The following is a 17907-nucleotide window of genomic DNA, read 5'->3' on the forward strand; positions in this document are numbered from 1 at the left end:
GCATGGTGGCTTTTTAAAAAGAAAAATATCCAAATATTCCATCTGGCCAACCCTGGTCCCACTGCCATAATTACACAGCCAGGCTTAAACACTTGGAGCTTACAAAGGGACAATTCACTGCCCTCAAAGGGAATGATGCATGCACCAAGCACCCTTCCCTGGAGCACTGTGGGAAAGCTGTCAGCTCAGGGATGAACAGAAATCTGATTTTGCTCCCACACAACAGGCAGAAACTGCACTTGCTGTGCTCCCACAAAGGTCTGCTATCAGTGCACTGCTCGTTTACACCCTGTCAAACATCTCCTTCAGCTTCTGGATGAAGAAGAGAGGTTTATGCCAGCAGGATCACAGCCACAGCAACATAGCCATTTCCTAGTTTCCCCATTTTCCTGGGCTTTTATTGCTATGACTGACAGTGAAGCACAGGAGCAGGGCCCTTGACATTTCTGGCTGTTACTAACGTGGCACTCCAGCTAAAGAGACAGAAAACTCCCTTGATTTACATTTGGAGAGCAGAGCCTTGCTTCCACTGAAAGATTTTCTGCTCCCTTTTTCCCATGGAAAAACCTCCCACTGAAGGGCCAACATCACTTCATCCCAACATCCCTCCCAGCCTGCACAATGTTCACTGCAACAGCATCTCTGAGCAACAGCCCTTCCCAGTGACAGGGCGTCAATCCTCGTGCCAGCCCCGCGCTCCAGGCAGTGAGGATACCTCAGCATACACAGCTTTTTGGCTGGAATTAAACAGCATCCAGCCAGGAGACTCCGTGTGCCCATTAGCTGCTGAGAGCAGGACACCACAGGGACAGGAGCTGAACTGTCAATTCATTTCTAGGGTGGAAAAATGTATGTTCAACACATTCAGAGAGAGATTTTCACATGGCTTGGCAACTCAGTGACAGATGAACTCCAGGCAGCCCCAGGTGTGAGCAGTCCTTGGGCACCACACCAAAGAACAACCCTCACAGCTCACAGCAGTCCAAAGCCATCAGTAAAGTGTTGTCAGAGGGGAGGAAAAGGAGGCAGAAGTCACTCAAGTGAGGCCCCACACGCAGCTCTGGATCCCACATTTTGGCAAGATCATAAGGAATTACCTCCAGGTCCCCTTTTGTAATGGATTCTTCCTCCACACGGAACTGCAAGTCCTCCACTTTCCTGGGAAGGGAAGGGACACACAGAGCAATCAGGAACTCTCAGCTCAGCCCCCTGTGTCTCAGCAGCATTGCACATCAGCCTTTCCACTGCTAACCAAGCTCCATGGGCTACTGCAGCCATCAACGGAGAGGTCACTGCCAACAAACGGAAAAGCTGCCCAAAAACTACTGTTAAGCTTTTTGTGCTCTAAAACTACCCATCCATGATGTGATATTAAAAAATCACATAATGGCCTGCAGAATCAAAGTCTGAGAGGGGTACAGACCACCTTTGGATACAGAAGCCCAACAGAAACTGAGCAGCAAGCCCCATGGATCAGGACAAGCAGCTTTCACACACAAACGTGGCCTTTTTGCAAGGTACATCCCCTCAGACACACAACTACTGTTCTGACACATGATCCTGAAAATAAGCACAGCAAGGTTTCACTGGATTCTTTAAACCTTGTTCTCCAAGCACTGGGCAATTCCTGTGCCAAATGCGCAGGGTCCATACAAAATATCCCAAGGGAACGGGATCCTCTGCCTCCTTGGCAGAGGGTGGGGAACTGTGAGCCACCCTGGCAGACAGGAGAGCCTTCCCCACAGAGTTTACAGGCCAGTCATGCATAAATGCAATAAAACCACACACATTGACACAGACATGCTGAGGAAACTCCTCTTTTGGAAGAGAGAAGCCAGTAACAGTAGAAAAGAATGCAGTTTTCTGCTAGACTCATCCCTCTTTTTCTCTTTACTGATTAAAAAGAAAAAGGCTGAGGATGTTAGTTAGTAGCCAGATGTAAGGACTAGGATTCTGTTAGAGATAAAAATAGCTGTGAGTGTACATAACTAACTTCATAAACAAGCTTCCTTGTCTGAACCTCCTCTAATTAGAGGAGGGAGGCATCTGTTGATATTTAGAGGAAAACTCAGCTGTCTTGGGTTAAAGGGCCTCCTGGAGCTGGGAAAGTCAGCTGCCTACCAGGAGTATGGGGAAACTTATGCATGGGAGAACATTTCATCCTCAGGAGGGGCATCAGTAATTGAGATCAACACCGTTTCCAATTATTTAATACACAGAAATGTTTCTCTATTCCCACTGAAGAGTTTAATTATACACATGGAGCACCTAGACTCCAAGAATGACACGCAGATCTTCACTGTGATCCAGAGAGGAAATGCATGCACCAGGAGAAATGCATGGAGGGGAGCCTCTGGCATGTGAATCACTCTGCAGTGAGGCTGCACTCCAGTTTGGCTTCCCTTCCTCACAAAGAACATCCTCAAGATCAGCCCATCACAATGGAGGGGAGGGTTCAGCAAATCCAGGCTGTACAGGAGGGTCTGTGATGGCCCAGGGTGCACATGCCTGTTTATGACCCAGTTTTTATTTCACACTGCATCCTTAAGTCAAAACCACCCAAAGGCTTCAGCACTGTCCACACGACTTCACCTCCCTCACACCCACCCAGTCCTGCTTTACCTCTTCTCCTCTTCCAGCTGGTTCAGCAGCTCAATCTTCTCCTTCTGCATCCCATCCACCAAGGCTCGTGCTCGCTGCAGGTTTCCTTCTGCCTCTGTGACATACTGGAGCAAGAAACAAGCCCGAGACACAAAAGTTAGCCATGCCTCAGGTAGTGCAAAGCTGTTCAAGAGGGGACAGAACCAGGAAACAGAAAGTTTTGATGATCTGTTTCAGAGGATGCTGTGGTAAGAGCACATTTTCCAAAGAGCTCAGGATGCAGGGATCAAGAGAACAAAAACTGCCCCTTCTCCAGGAGCTGTAAGTGACCCATGCTTCAGTGCCTCTCTGACCTGACCCTTTTGGACACTCCAGCTCTGATTAGAGTTAAGAACTTGAAGCCTGAAAAGTTCTGAAAATCTGGTCAGAGGGTGCCAGTGCAATTCAGCCCCAGTCATGAAGCAAGAGAGATATTTCAGACTTCTGTTAATTCATTTGTTACTGATAATTACTGGGAAACACAATGCACAAGAAGAATGTCAGCTTGCAGTTGATTTCCCAATTTCTCCTGCATTTCTGACAGGCAGGTGTGACCCACCACTCAAACATACAGTGCCATCCCTGCTCCCAGGCAGCTCACTTGGCTTTAAAAGCATGAGTAAAGAGTTTAGGACAACAGCAGACAATGAAGAACCACATACTGACAAACAGCACAGACACAACTCTCTTTAAGCATTTTAATACATAACATAGCCTCTGTACAAATGCTTGTGCAAAAAACAAACAAACACCCACCACCCTGTTTTCCTTCCAGATATGATATGATATATAGATATATATATATATATCATCAGCCTGTTTTCCTTCCAGATTTCCTCCCTTTATTAATGTTACCAAAGCATCCTCTCTGGTGGGAAAGCAGTGGCCTATGAACTGAGCTGATCCCTCAGCACCACAAAATCACTGCAATGCAGTCCAGCCACAGCCAGATTCAGTGGCTGAGGGGAACACATTTGCCTTGCACTTGCATTTCAGCATTGAAACGTATTGATCCAGCAGACACAAACTATCTCCTGCCTCAGACCTGGCACAGGCCTTTCCCTGCTCTGGCTCAGGGCAGAGATAGCACATGTGACACTGGGAGGGTGGAGAAAGCCTCAGCTTAACTCACCACATAAAAGGCAGAAATTCAGAGCCCCAGTTCCCCGCACAGTGGCAGCGTTATGATCTGACACTTTCAGGGAATATCAAACATTCAGACGTTTGAGAGCCAGTGCTGAAAAGCCCCATCACCTCCTACCTGCTCGTGCTGGGCCTTCATGATGGCGATCTCCTTCTCCACCTCGCAGATGTGGCTGGTGGCTTTGGCCACCTCGGCCCGCTCCAGGTCCCGCTCTGCCAGCAGTTGCTCAATGTGCTGCTGCTTCTCCTTCAGGGCCTCCTGCAGGGCTGTGGTGCCAGAGATCTTCCTGGCATAGCGGGACGAGGTCTCTGTCAGCTGGGAAAGAGTTCACAAGAGATGGGGTAAGGCTGTGTCCTTTCCAGTCCAGAACAGCTCAAGTCCCCCGTTAAATCTGGAACGCTGCTCACCTAATGATCATTTATTGTGAAGAGAGCTGCAGCTCCAGCTCTGGGCCCTACAGGGGAGGTGAAGTCTGAGAAACATCTGGACAATGCTCACGAGCTAACTCTCTTCAGCACTGCAGTGAACACATTTCCCAAAGGACACAACATGGGGTGGGAACTGGGTCAGGGAAATTATCGTGCATTCTATCATCTGCCTTCTTAGATACATTTTATGGCTGGCCTGCACTGATGAAATCCCACAGAGTGAGCTCAGCTGGGTAGACTGATCTCAAGTGGAGACCAGTATGGAGTTATGTGATCCACTCCCAGGAATGACACTGCACCTCTGTCCCCAGCCAAGAGGGCTGTGGGTGTTCTGCAGCAGCACCACAGCAGAGCCAGAACTTTTAATAATATCCCTGCCTGCTCTGCTTTCTGCCTGCCTGAGCACCTGCCAAAACCCCAGGCATGTGACCCAGGACATTGTCACCCTCCACGGTGAGACAGCCACAGCGGGAGCTCTGCACAGCTGGTCATGGAGCAGCATGACCACGTGAGACTGGAAAGAGTGTCCTTTTCCTGCAGGGATCTTTATAAACCTGCTCTTGACAGCAGAACTGAGATTCATCCCACTGCAAACTGCCCTTCAGGCTCTTCAATGGGCACAGCTGCTTGGTGTCCATTACTTGGAGGGAGACTGTGAGGTGGGTAACACCGTCCCACACTGCATCCCCCTCACCTCGGGAATGCTGAAGGAGCAGCTGCACTGGAAGAAAACCCCAGCCCTCCTGCTTGGTGCAGTTGGGTCACAAAGGTGACTGAGGAGGAGACCCGGCAGGAGCTACTCACCAGCCCACTGCGGCTGGGCCTGCCCCCGACCGAGGAGGCCACGGAGCTGACGGAGCTGATGGAGGAGCTGCTGGGGCTGTGGGTCAGGGCTGACACCCCCATGGCCATCCTCTTGCTCTTCTTTGCCTTGGCAGGGCTGGTTGATGGGAACCCGATGCGGATCACCTTGTGGATGGGAGCAAAGAGGCCAAACTTGGGTGGGCACTGAAAATACCTGGAATGCAGGAGAGGCACCAGGTGAGAAGTGGCAGAGCAGCCAACTCACCCAAGCCTTGCAGAATGGCATTGCCAAGCAGCACAAAACCCACAGCTCATCTCTGGGTGCTTTGCTGTGGCAGTGTTTCACAGAATCACTGGGTTGGAAGAGACCTTGAAGATCATCGAGTCCAACCCAGCCCCAAGACCTCAACTAAACCCTGGCACCCAGTGCCACATCCAGGCTTTGTTAAACACACCCAGGGATGTTGACTGCACCACCTCCCTGGGCAGCCAGTCCAGAACTTTATCACTCTTTCTGTAAAAAACTTTTTCCACATATCCAACCTGTATTTCCCTTGGTGCAGCTTGAGACTGTGTGCTCTGGTTCTGTCAGTGCTGCCTGGAGAAAGAGCCCAGCCCCACCTGAGCACAGGCACCTTTCAGGGAGCTGGAGAGTGTAAGATCACCTCTGAGTCTCCTTTCCTCCAGGCTAAACAACTACTTTCCTGTGTACAAGCAGTTGGATTATTCTCCTTTCCTACTTGCAGTACTGGCAATCTCCCTGTTTGCATTTGTGGTAATTTAGCAGGGGGACCTGAGGTAATTGCCAAGCACCAGCTGCTGTGCACTTTGGTAAGATGCCAGGAAAGACACAGCTGGCAGCCTGGAGAGCACATATCCAGAACATAAACACAGCCACAGCACAAGCACTCCTTCCTCACCACCAACCTTCCCAAAACCTGGGTGTGCTCTTCACCCTGCTTTGAGGATGGGGATGTAGTAAAGTGTGTCTGCAGATGTCAAAGATGGACAAGGCTCTACTCTGTGAGCTCAGCAATGAGACAAGAGGCCACGGGCAGGAAGTTTCAGATAAAAATGAGGAAGAACCTCTTCCCTGTACAGTGACCAAGCCCTGAACAGGCTGCCCAGAGAAGCTGTGGGGATATTCCAGAACCTTCTGGACACAACACCATGCCATGTGCCCTGGGATAACCCTTCCTGAGCAGGAAGGTTGGACTAGATGAGCAACTGTGGTCCCTTCCAACCTGACCCACCCCGTGACTCTGTCAAATAAAAAGATCTGAATCACACAGTTCTGCACAAATGTTCCACAGGGTAAAAATCTTTCCTACCAAAACAGTAGCTCAAACCTTTGAAGCTAAAAATACCATTACAGCAAACTCCAGCGTGTGCCACCTCCTTTGGGTGGCAGAGAAACTGTTTCCTATGCCAACAAACTTGGAAAGATGAAAGCATGGAAAAGGGAGGACCAGATAATTACAGTGCGTGGTCTCTTCCACAACTGCACTGAGCCCGATGATTCTGTCTCTCCAGAGCCCTCTTCCAGAATAAAAATGAGCCACAAGTCAGTGTCAAACCCTGGAAACTCCTTCAGGGCCTTGGCTGACCAGCAGAAGCCAAGGTTCACTTGCTGCTGGCCAGCTGCACTGCAGCAAGAAAAACCAGATCACCTCCAGTATTGTGTCCCCGAGTTCAGGGGAGCAGCCAACACAAAAAGCTCCTCTAAGAGCTTTCTCACAGGCCTCCCAGCAAGAACAGGACTAAATACTGGGCCATAAAACAATCTGCCCTATGTTAATATAAAAAGTAGGTTCTAATGACTAAGTTACACAAATCCAGTTTTATTAGAACAAGTTTTCTCACTCTCCAGATGTGAGCAGCTGTTTCCCCAACTCCCTTTTATTTTTAAGTGCTGGCAGCTGTGTCACAGGCAGACCCCTGTGTGCTTGGGAGGCCAGGGAACAGCCTGATCTCCAGCCAGATGAAAATAAAATTAAATTTTAAACATCAGCTCAGATCCATGTTTTTTCTACAACAAACTTTAAACAACCCCTCTACAACCCCAGATCTCTCAGCCTCCTCAGCTTCCTGCCAACACAGGCCCTTGGGTTTTAAAAACCAGCCACACCACAGGCTGACCTCTTGACAACCTGCCAAAGCCCTGCTCAGCATCATCTTCCCAAATTCCAGTAGGCACAGGCAGGCCAACAGCCCCTTCCACAGCTCTGCCTGCTGTAAGCACAGCCTGGTACTCGTGGCTGCTCAACAATCCCAAATGTTAATTCCCTTAAAAGCCTCTGACAGCTCTTAGCAAGTTCAATCTTGCATCACTATGTCTGCCCATTTTCTTTCAGTCCAGATTGAAAGTGGTTGCAATTAACTTTTATAATTCAGAAGCAGGAATTGGGTCCAAACCACTTGGCAGAAAAAAAAATCTACATGGAAACCAAGAGCTGCTCTCTCTGAGTGTGGAGGAGCTCTGTGCTCACATTACAGAGAGGAAACAGGGCAGAAAAGTGATGGCAATGCAAACTGCAGGTGGAAAACAGCACAGGAAATGTTGAAATAGCTGGAAAAATCTTCAGTGTCCAAGGCTGCCAAACAATGCAGAAGTAAAAGGTCTGGGCAGTTTAGTGAGCAAGGACTCTGACTGGAGCAGAGAGAGAAGGGAGAACTGTAAAATAAGCAGGTCACATTTAAATTACTAGAGATGAGTCCATGAAACTTGCTTGGCTTTGTGGAACTGACACCAAACCAAACCACACCAGCACCTCTGCAGTCCCCTGTGCAGGCAAGAAAGCAGATGCAGCAAAGCTCAGTGCAGATCAGCAGCACCTGGTGCACAGAGGAGCTGCCCACAGGGACACCCTGGGCCACTGCTCCTGACCCACAGCTGCTGGGAAAGCCCAGCCCTTGATGCACACCCACACCTGAACCTGCAGGAAAATCAGTGACCCACCATGGGAAGTGAATTCATGGAGAATTCTCAAAGCCTGACAGAAGGCTCACACAGTGTGCATCTGTATGCAAACCCTGAGATAAGAAATGCTGATTTAGAGACGCCATGGAATGGGACAGACATTGCTGAGACAGAAATGGAGCAAGAAAAAAGTTTCAAAGGATGGCCTTGCAAAAAAGACTGGATACTTTAGAGAAATAAAACTATAAAAGATGCATTATAGTAAGACCTGTGAGGGGTAATTTTAGATGATTTGCTTGAAGGCATTTACAGCATGGTGTGGCTAAAGCTGATAAGCCAAGAAACCCTTATAATATATTGTAATTAAGAAATAGTTGGCTTCTGATTATAATAGCATTCATTATAACATCTGTATTGTCATGAGACTGAAAATGGAATAAAAGTTTTTAAAACACCTCTCGGTTACCCCATCTCTGGGCCAGAAAAAGACATAATCTGACAAGCCACACCAAATTTCAGCCAGTTCACCACCAGCTCAAGTGGACAATGCCACCAAAGGCTCCATGCTACCTCTGCTGCTTCCACCAGCCTCAGCTGAGCTCCAGTTTTGGCCTCACTCTCCTGCTGCAGCAGGCAGGACTGGGCTTGCTGGCCAATGCTCACTAGATGGCAACCACCACCAAAGCACAGCCTGCAGAGTCCTGAGAGCCCTGCCCAGGCTGAGCCTGGCAGGACACGAGCACACAGCAGGCAGGGCTGACTCGGGGTGCCGGCATGCCCAGGGGAGCTGGCTGGACTGGGTCAGCTTCTCCAAACCACTGCTGCTACACGGGCACTGCTGCAAGGAAAGCAAAGGCTGGAGGAAGGATCGAGAGGACAGACATGGGCAATGCTGCAGCCTTGCCCTGAACAGTGTGAACCAAAGGAGAAGCCTCTGCTGACAGGGCACACACCAGAACAGCCCCAGCCAAGATGCAGCAGTTTCAGAAGACGGATGACTTCCAAAAGTTGGATTTTCAAACCACAGCAACAGAGGTACGAGGATGAGAGGCAGACAGCACCACACTCACATCTGCCTTTCACACCTTCCACATGCACAGAGACAAGAAACACTTTCTGAGCACCATGAAGATTAATCTTCCAGATAGTTTGAATGGTATGATAAAGAAAGCAGGGACTTGCATTCACTCCATGATTTATTCTCTGCCATCCTGCTTCTTTTATTTTGAGAACAGGCTGAAACTCAGCCATCTGCTGCCAATCATTTACTGCTTTCTTGCCCTGACATTGAACAAGACAGCTTTTATCTTCATTTAAATGAAAGCACATGGCTGCTGGACAAAAAAAGGCTCAGCCAACATAAGAAACCTTTTTTACAGAACCTGAGATCTAACAAGGCAGGAACCCTTAGCTCCTCAGTTTCAAAGACATAGGTTGGTCTTGATGACATCAAAGGTCTTTTCCAGCCTAGTTAATTCTGTGAAAGATAAATCTCACCTCTAAAGCCAGTCTGCCTTCAGAAGCTCCAAGAAACCAACAGTATTTCCCACTTAAGGAACTTGTGTAGGACAAGGCATCAGCTGCCCCTGTATTTGAAGCAGGGTGAAAGAGCTACTGTATAATTCAGATTTGAACACCACCAATTTCAAGATCCAAGGCCTCGGTCATTCCATTAACTAAATTCCACATGAATAGAAAGAGCTTCCCAGCAAGCCTGTGAGATGTCCTTGCCTATTTTATAGGTACCAACAAGGTCTTTTTTGGAAAAGAAAAGACTGGAGGGGCCTAGGGAGTCAGAGGAGATAAGATCCATCAGCAGACACCTATCCACTACAGAATTAGTACAAGGACAGAAAACAACCACCAGCTGTTCTTTCAGTTCTCTGGAAATTTGTTCACAGAATGAACAGAATAAAACATTAAGCTGAGGAGAAAAGAAAGTAAAATCTTTGTCTTTTGTAATTCTGACAGGGTAACTGTTCACAGAATGAACAGAATAAAACATTAAGCTGAGGAGAAAAGAAAGTAGGGTAACATAGCACAAGAAGAAAGTTTATGACAGGAATGTGTGGTAGAAAGCAAAGCTAATACAATCAACAGAATCAGTTTCTAGCAAAAATTAAATCCCTCTGTAAGTTATCTTCTCTCCCTACTTTCTCCTGTTTCCTGAAGCCATTCAGGTTCCTCCTTCACAGAAGTTATCTGATCCTGCTTTAAAGTGGTGCAGTGATGAGGTTTTTATTGATCTCCCTGCAAGGCTATCCAAAAACCTACAACACTCAAAATTCGACTCTTCCTCCCAGCCCACAACAGTCAACCAAGCACAGCCCTAACTCTCTGTAGGAATGTTGACAGAGTAACCAAATTATCCTTTGTGTCCTTAATAAAAGAAAAAAGCCCAGAAGTTTCTCTCCTCAATTTGGTAAAAAGATGCCTCATAAGACCTTTGAGACTTCACCTCAAACCTAAGGTTACCTAACTAGACAGAAGCCAAAAAGTCCCACCTAAGTAATTCACCAGAAAAAAAAAGAGCACAAAAGAAATAATCGCTTTTGTAGAGTGTTTGTAGCAAGAGCAAGAACCTCTTGCCCCTGGCTCAGTTTTTCTCTGAGAGAGCTTTGTTATTCTACCTTTTATTAAAACTTTTCTGTTTCAACACTATCCCAGAAGCCATCCTACTGATTTTACGCCGCTCCAAGTAGCTGAGCCATCTCAAGTACGACAGGTTCCCCTAAAAGCTCGTAAGCACTCAGAAAAAAACATCAACTCTCCTCCTGGGGCTGATGGCATTTGTCCCCCAGGAGGTGTGCAGGGGTTCAGAGCACCCAGTACCTTGTGCCAGCAACCGCGCCGTCGTTCTTGCCCAGGGGCTCGTCCAGCTCCACTCCACACCACTCTCCTTTGGCAAAGTCCGTCTCTCCCACGTAGCGCACCACTCCTGTCTTTGTGCCACCGACCTGCCAGCGGGAAGAGGGCAGAGAGAGGAGGGTTAGAGAGGATGTTCAGAGAGAAGATGTTTAGACAAGAGGATTAGAGATGGCAGCAGTGTGTAGTACCAGCCCCCCAGCTGGGTAATAATTATTATAGACTCCGCGATTCACAGAAAGCTGCTCAATCTCTGTTTTTATTAAGAAACCCATTGTTTTTATAGACAGTTATGATACAGCTGGACTTGACTGGTCCTTTAATTAAAACAATATCACTATTGGTTAATTAAGAAACCACCCTTTGGTAAACAAATCTCTGTAACACATTCCATGTGGTCACAGTAGCAGGTGCAGCAAGTGGAGATAAGAATTGTTTCTCATTTTTTTCTCTGATCTTCTCACAGCCTTTCCCAGCACAATGCCTGGGAAAGTTGTGTGTTTCTCTCTGTGGTCAGAGAGCTGCTGCCACACAGCACTTCCACTGACACAAAGCTGGGACAGGTGTCTATACAGGGGGACAGACACCTGTATTTTCTGTTTCAGATCTGATGAAATCAGCAGATGCTTCTCACACAGAGTTCTATCTAATTGTTATAAAAGCAGTAACATCTTATATTTTACCAAATATAAAATGTTATTGCTTTTGTTGCTGTTTTTGGAAAAAAAAAAAAAAAAAAACAAACCCACAACAACCAAGCATAAAGCAGCTAAAAAGAGCTCTTTCTGGAAGTTGCAAAAAGTGGGAACAGTATTGAATAGCTCTCACACCAAGTCCTCCCAGCACTAAAGTTGTCTTTCCAATAAATGCAAAGTGATTTTGGGACTGCCTGCCTGGAACATATCAGAGTAAATATAATGAAAACATATTTCAAGGTGTCAACTAATTACACCAAGTTACTTGTGAGGCCACAGAGGAGTTGAAGCCCTGCAGGCACAGCTCATACCTGCCCTCCTGAGGAACCACGACCTGCACTGACAGGTTTTCAGCCCTGTTCTGGGCAACACTGGGACATGACAGCAAGAACACAGCTGAGCCAGGAAAGCATTCACTGCTCCTCAGCTTGCTCCCAGGATGTAGGAACTGCTCAAAATAGAGGTGTTCCACTTTTATCTTCACTTCCTACAGCAACAGTGCTGACAAACTGCGGGGGAGTGGGGCTCAGCTCACTGCCAGGCATCCTCCAGCACAGGTTTCTTCCCCCACCATGGAGAAAAAAGAATAAATCACACCTTTTTCTTCAGAATTTACACTTTAAGTTCTTAAAGTTTGCAGCTTACTGAGGAGACTCAAGGAGGGCAAGTCAGGGAGCTGTGCTTTGATCATTGCTTGAGAGTGTGTGAGCAGCAGCTGCCTCTGCTCTAAACTCCCACTTAGACACTTGACTGAGAAAAGGAAAATAGAAAAGGAGGAGGGTGCTTCTAAAGGTTCATACTTCCAGTAAATCAGCATAAGATCTAAACCTTTATCTCTGCTAACGCCTAAATTCAAGGAAGAAAGCTTAAAAATAAGTTTAAAATTAAATGTGCAGCTTCATCCTGAATGACTTGCAGTTATTAATTTTCTTAATATTAAAATGAACATAAAAAGGTACCAACATAGTAATTTTTTTCCGACAGAAAACAGTAAGAGCAGAAATCTCTGGGTTTGTATATTTCAGGGGAGGAATGTTAAATTTACCAATTCTAAATCCCTAAAAAATTGCTTATGTAAAGCAAAAAAGAGTTTTCCTAGACTAAAAATAACTGCACTAAACAGCACAGCTCTGAAGTCTGGGTCCTACCTCAAATCCTGGGAGGCTGCAGCACACAGCTTGAGTTAGTCCTCTGGAATTTCTCTCACTAGGGATTCAAAGCACTGCTGCTTATGGGAGAAAAGATTTGGGGATGTTGCTCTCTTTGCTACAGGACAGAATAAAATATTTGCCAGCAGGAAAAGGATCATAAGAAAACTTTCTGGTTCTGCATTGTGCCCAGGAGTAAAAAAGCAATTCAATTGCAGTATTGGTACTTGGCAAGTTACTCATTGGAACAGTCACAGTGAATTCTTTACCTTACACTCACAGTTAAATGCTGGTCTCTATTTTGACTGATTTAATACAAATTTAGCCTCTTAATATTAATGCTATGATTCAATACCATTCAAATACATTTCTTTAGCTGCAAGTTGAACTCTGTAAAAGTGCAATTAATCTTAATGTCATTCATAGGAACTTACCATTGCTGGTGTGCCCCCTCAATTTTATTTTTATTGAGTTTTAATTCCAGATGTTGAGTCAGAAATTTCCTTTACCAAGCCATATGACCTTGGCAGAGTCTCATGTAAGCCTTAAAAATCCAAAGAGCTCCCTCCATCAGTGTGGCATCTACTGCAGAGCCCCTCTCTCCCACCCAGACAAAGAACCACTCAGGTGTGTTCCCATCAGTATTATTTATTTGAGAAAGCTGTTTCCAACCAAGAGAGTAAAAAACTACCCCTACTGAACTGATACACATCTTATTTATGCCAACACTAAACTGTGTAGTCAGAGTGCAGGTCATGCTCCCCACAAAGCCCCACATCAGAGAACTCTAAGCACAGACCAGGTCCAAGCCTCCCCTGCACAGCCACAGGATTCCCTCCTTCCAGAGCAGTGTATGCTATTTTCACTCTGCAGCTTTCACTGTTCTGCTCTCCTCCCTGCCACGCAGCACCTCGTGCTCCCCAAGCCAAGGCAGACACATCTGCTCTCCAGAGCCTGGGCTCCCAGCCCAGCTGGCAGGGCAGCCAGAAGCTGGCACAGCTGCACGCCAGTGCTTGAGCCCTCTGCTGAACTCCCACCTTTTGGCAGGCATGCAGAAACTCTGATGGATGGAGAGTCCAGAAAATTCTCCTGTCTCAGACATGCAGATTTGTGCAGCTAAGGCTGCTAAAATAAATGATGCTCTGAGGAAGCCAGTCAGCAGGTTGTGGATCTTTTTAGCATTCAGTAAGTATCCTTCCTGTATTCTTTAATATAGTATTAATATAATATAGTATAATAAAGTAATAAATTAGCCTTCTGAGAACATGGTGTCCTCCTCCTCATTCCTCCTGGACATCGGGAAAAAATATTTAGAACACCTGTGGATGAAATGGTCTCATCAGAACAGAATGTTTGATTCTGTCAGATCCTTCAGTAAATCAGAGGTGTCACCTTGGCAGAGGATACAAGGCAGCCAAGGAGGTGAGTAATGGCTTGGCATAACTCATGGGAGCTCGGAGCCTTGGACAGCACTGTGTGTAACCCGGGTGTGAAGAGCAGCTGAGCATGGATGGCTCCTGTGGCATGGAGACCAGAGGATTCCACCCCAGCCCAATGCTGGCATCAGTGCCACTCCAAGCCATGAATTTCCCTGCAGGGAGCTGGTCTGCATGTCTCAGCCTGGCCCTGGTCAGTCACAGCCACACCTCCAGCATGCCCAGGGTCTGGAGTGAAGCAAGGACCAAGTGGAGAGGGCACACCTCTCTTTGCTAAGGCCTGAGACAGCACAGAATTAACAAAGCTGCCACCAGCCTCAGTTCAGACATGTCATGGCTTCTGGAGTTGAAAAGTTTTACTCAAAAATTAATAAAACCACCAAAGCTTTTCTGAGAAGCCTTTAACAGTCCCCTTACCCAAACTATTGCTGAGATTATTCGTGCCCAAGAGAATGGGATTTTACCAAACAAAGTGTTAATGCTTTATAGTTGTTTTGGGAAAAACAACAACAAAAAAAACAAGCGTAAAGCAGCTAAAAAGAGCTCTTTCTGGAAGTTCCAAGGAATGGAAACAGTATTGACACAGTGACACTAGATTTTTTGGTCTGGAGATTATTTTGACCAGTGTTAACACTCCAAGTTTCTCCACTTCAGGTTAAACCACTTATGGTTAAGTTTAAACAAGCTTGTGGTAATCCTTCCTCTTCAGCTGGAGCTGAGCAGCCTAAGCCACACACCTTGGAGCTCCTGGAACATTCAGCTCCAGAATGCTGGAGCTCCATGAAGCTCTGTGCTCCCTTTCCCATGCCTTTAGTCAATGATTATCTTGCTGACTCGTCCCTTCCCCAGTGAAACATCCCCAGTAGTTTCAAGGAACAGTCTAGGGCCTGACCTTCACAACACAATGAAGCCAAGGATATTTAGAGGCTATTCAGCAGGTCTGTATCCACTGGTGAGTCAGAGCAGCACCATGCAGTTGTGGAAGGACAGCCACACCTTCCCTGCTAATTACAGCACCACTGACATCCCATTTTACTGTGCTTATCCCATCAAAATGACAAAATGCAGACCAGTATCCCAGGGCTGAAAAGACAATGATGCTGATCCTCCCTGACACTGTCTTCAACAGAGCTTATCATTTAAACCATTTACCAGACCTCAGCCTGGCTGCTGTGAGTGGCACCCCCTCCAGCCTGTGTCTGCTCTCTGCTCCTCGTGGCCCTGCTCATCCCACAGCAGTTTCTTGCTCTAAGCAAGAACCTCTTGGGAGCTGCCCTCACTCTATGGCCTCTGGGCATTGCTCTGCTTGCAATACACTCCAATACTGCTCAGGAAGAAGAGAAAAATAAAATTCTCTGTGCCTTTCAGGCCATCAGGGACTGTCCCCAGTCATGTCATGCACACTCAGGGGTCAGCAATGGCTGAGGCACCTGCTTGATCATATTCCCATGCAGAAATCCAGAGATAACACTGTCCTTTCTGTTTAACATCCCAATTTACCCATTTAAATTGATTTTCAAAGTGTTTCCACAAGACAGGGCTGCTGAGCAGAGGGTGAGGTGGGAACACAAAGTGCCCAGCACATGGACAAGCCTCCTCTGCAGAGCTCCTGTGTCCTGTGCTGGGCCCCAGCAGAGCCTGAGACTCTCCTGCTGCTCCCCTCTGGGAAGAGCAAGGAAGGGGCTGGGGGAAAAGAGCACACACAGGACACCTGCTTCACACTCTGAGGACCTTCAAGTACTTTCTGTGTGCAGCACATCAGCTTATTCCACTCTGCTACTGGGTGATGCCAGCAGGAGCTGGGTAATCACCTTTACTGGACAAGTGTGGCTGGCTGTGGTTAGAGCTGTACCTGCAGGCTCTGCCCAGCCTGTAAACTGCAGCAATCATCCTTTCCTGGGGGATGAATGGCTGGGTTTATTTCCCCCTCCCCATACTCACCCACCCACTAAAGGATCCTATTTCCACCCCAGCTGAGAGGCAGGAGCTGTGATTTCCCATCACACACAGTCTAGCTCTTCTAGCACTGAAAATCACTGTACCATAACTCTTGATTTACAGAGGGTGCTTTTGGCAAAGGCACAGGCTGTGAGCCCAGCTGCTACAGACCACCTGAAATAATGCAAGGGGGTAAATGTGGCCATCACATGCTGGGGCTGTGTCCCAGCTACAGCCAGGGCCAGCATTCAGCAGCTGGTGAAAGGTGGGGAACTGGCTTGTGGTCAGGTTTATCTGTAAATAAAACTTACCTCTTTGGGCAGTCTGGCCATCAGCAGCTTTGTCTGACTGAATAAAGACCGTGTCATCTGAGAATGCCAAAACTGGCTTTTAAGGAAAGGGGAGAAACAGCCAGCCAGGCATTACAGGCCAGCCCTCTGTATGTGAAGCTACAGGAATTTTTATAGTTTCTTTTCATCCAACCACTCATCTTTGTGCCTACCCATCCCCACAGCACAAGTCAGCATTGCACAGCAATGAGTCTGACAGCACTGCTGATGCAAGACATTTCTGTGCATTTATCTGTCAGGCACCGGTGAGAAAATAATATCCTAGGGAGGTGGTGTAAGAGGAAAGCCTGGAATTACAGCATCTCCTCCTGGGGCTGCCTCCAATACTAAGCCTGCCTGTGTTATTAACACAGTTTGCTCCACCACAGTCCACTTACAGCTCCCATTTAACTGCAGATACTGCACCCAGCAGACAAGGGCCAGGCAGAGGCTCAGCCCAAATGAATGCTTAGGAGGGTGTGCACAAAGAGCCTCTAAGGTGACTGTGGCAGCAGGGCAGGGCACTTGCTTTGGGCTATTTATTTCCTTCTTTGTTTCACTGCATAGAAACAGGATGGTTTAGGTTAGAAGGGACCTTGAAGTTCATCTTGTTCCACCCCTGCCATGGGCAGGGACACCTTCCACTACACCAGGCTGCTCCAAGCCCCATCCAACCTTGTCCCTGAACACTTCCAGGGATGGGGCAGCCACAGCTTCTCTGGACAGCCTGTGCCAGGGCCTCAGCACCCTCACCAGGAAGAATATTTCCTAATATCAAACCTAACCCTACTCTGTCAGTTTGAAGCCTTTCCCCCTTATCCTGACACTACACACTCCTGTAAAAAGCCCCTTTCCAGCAACAACCTCATATAGTGAGGAAAGAGCTCTGACCAGGAGTCCCAGATGTTTTCTTAAGTCCTGCAGACAGCTGGCACACTGCACTTCCCATTGCCTGTCACAAACTTCCACAGGGACAGGGATCCATCATCCCCACACTGCCATTCTGCTACACTCTCTAGCCATGACACAGCAACTGCTGGAGCTCTAAGCAGGCAGTGGAATACTAAGAATCCTGCCTTGACAGAACTACAGAATGGGATCCTTCCTTCTTTTCTGCCTGGTTAGCAATAAGGGAATATGCCTGGTGATTGTCTGAGAAAGGAGCATTATTGTATTTGCTGGGAATGTCCCGACGAAGGCAGGAATGATGAATCTCACTCCATGTTCTCAGAAGGCTAATTTATTACTTTATTATACTATAATATATTAAAGAATACTATACTAAAGAATACAGAAAGGATACTTACTCAATGCTAAAAAGATAATAATGAACTCGTGACTCTTTCCAGAGCCCCAACACAGCTTGGCCCTGGTTGGCCAAAGAGTGAAAACAACTCACAGCAGAATGCAGTGAAACAATCACCTGTGGGTAAACAATCTCCAAACACATTCCACAGGAGCACAACACAGGAGAAGCAAATGAGATAAAATTGTTTTCCTTTTCTCTGAGGCTTCTCAGCTACCCAGGAGAAAAATCCTGGGTGAAGGGATTTTTTCAGA

The 17907-nt window shown here is 47.2% G+C and overlaps 1 protein-coding gene across 1 annotated transcript in view; it reads right to left on the reverse strand.

Moving 5' to 3' along the window:
* The window catches only part of CLIP2 (CAP-Gly domain containing linker protein 2), a 78775-nt gene that overhangs the window by 21258 nt on the left and 39610 nt on the right, over positions 1–17907 (reverse strand). The window contains exons 4-8 of the mRNA XM_041463603.1: positions 10769–10893; positions 5017–5230; positions 3902–4099; positions 2623–2726; positions 1098–1158 (exon numbers count right to left, since the gene is read on the reverse strand). Coding sequence (XP_041319537.1) covers positions 1098–1158; positions 2623–2726; positions 3902–4099; positions 5017–5230; positions 10769–10893 — 702 coding nt within the window. The remainder of the gene's footprint in view (positions 1–1097; positions 1159–2622; positions 2727–3901; positions 4100–5016; positions 5231–10768; positions 10894–17907) is intronic.

The sequence above is a fragment of the Pyrgilauda ruficollis genome, unplaced genomic scaffold, assembly GCF_017590135.1.
Source record: "Pyrgilauda ruficollis isolate IOZ18807 unplaced genomic scaffold, ASM1759013v1 scaffold168, whole genome shotgun sequence".
NCBI classification, from domain to species: Eukaryota; Metazoa; Chordata; class Aves; order Passeriformes; family Passeridae; genus Pyrgilauda; species Pyrgilauda ruficollis.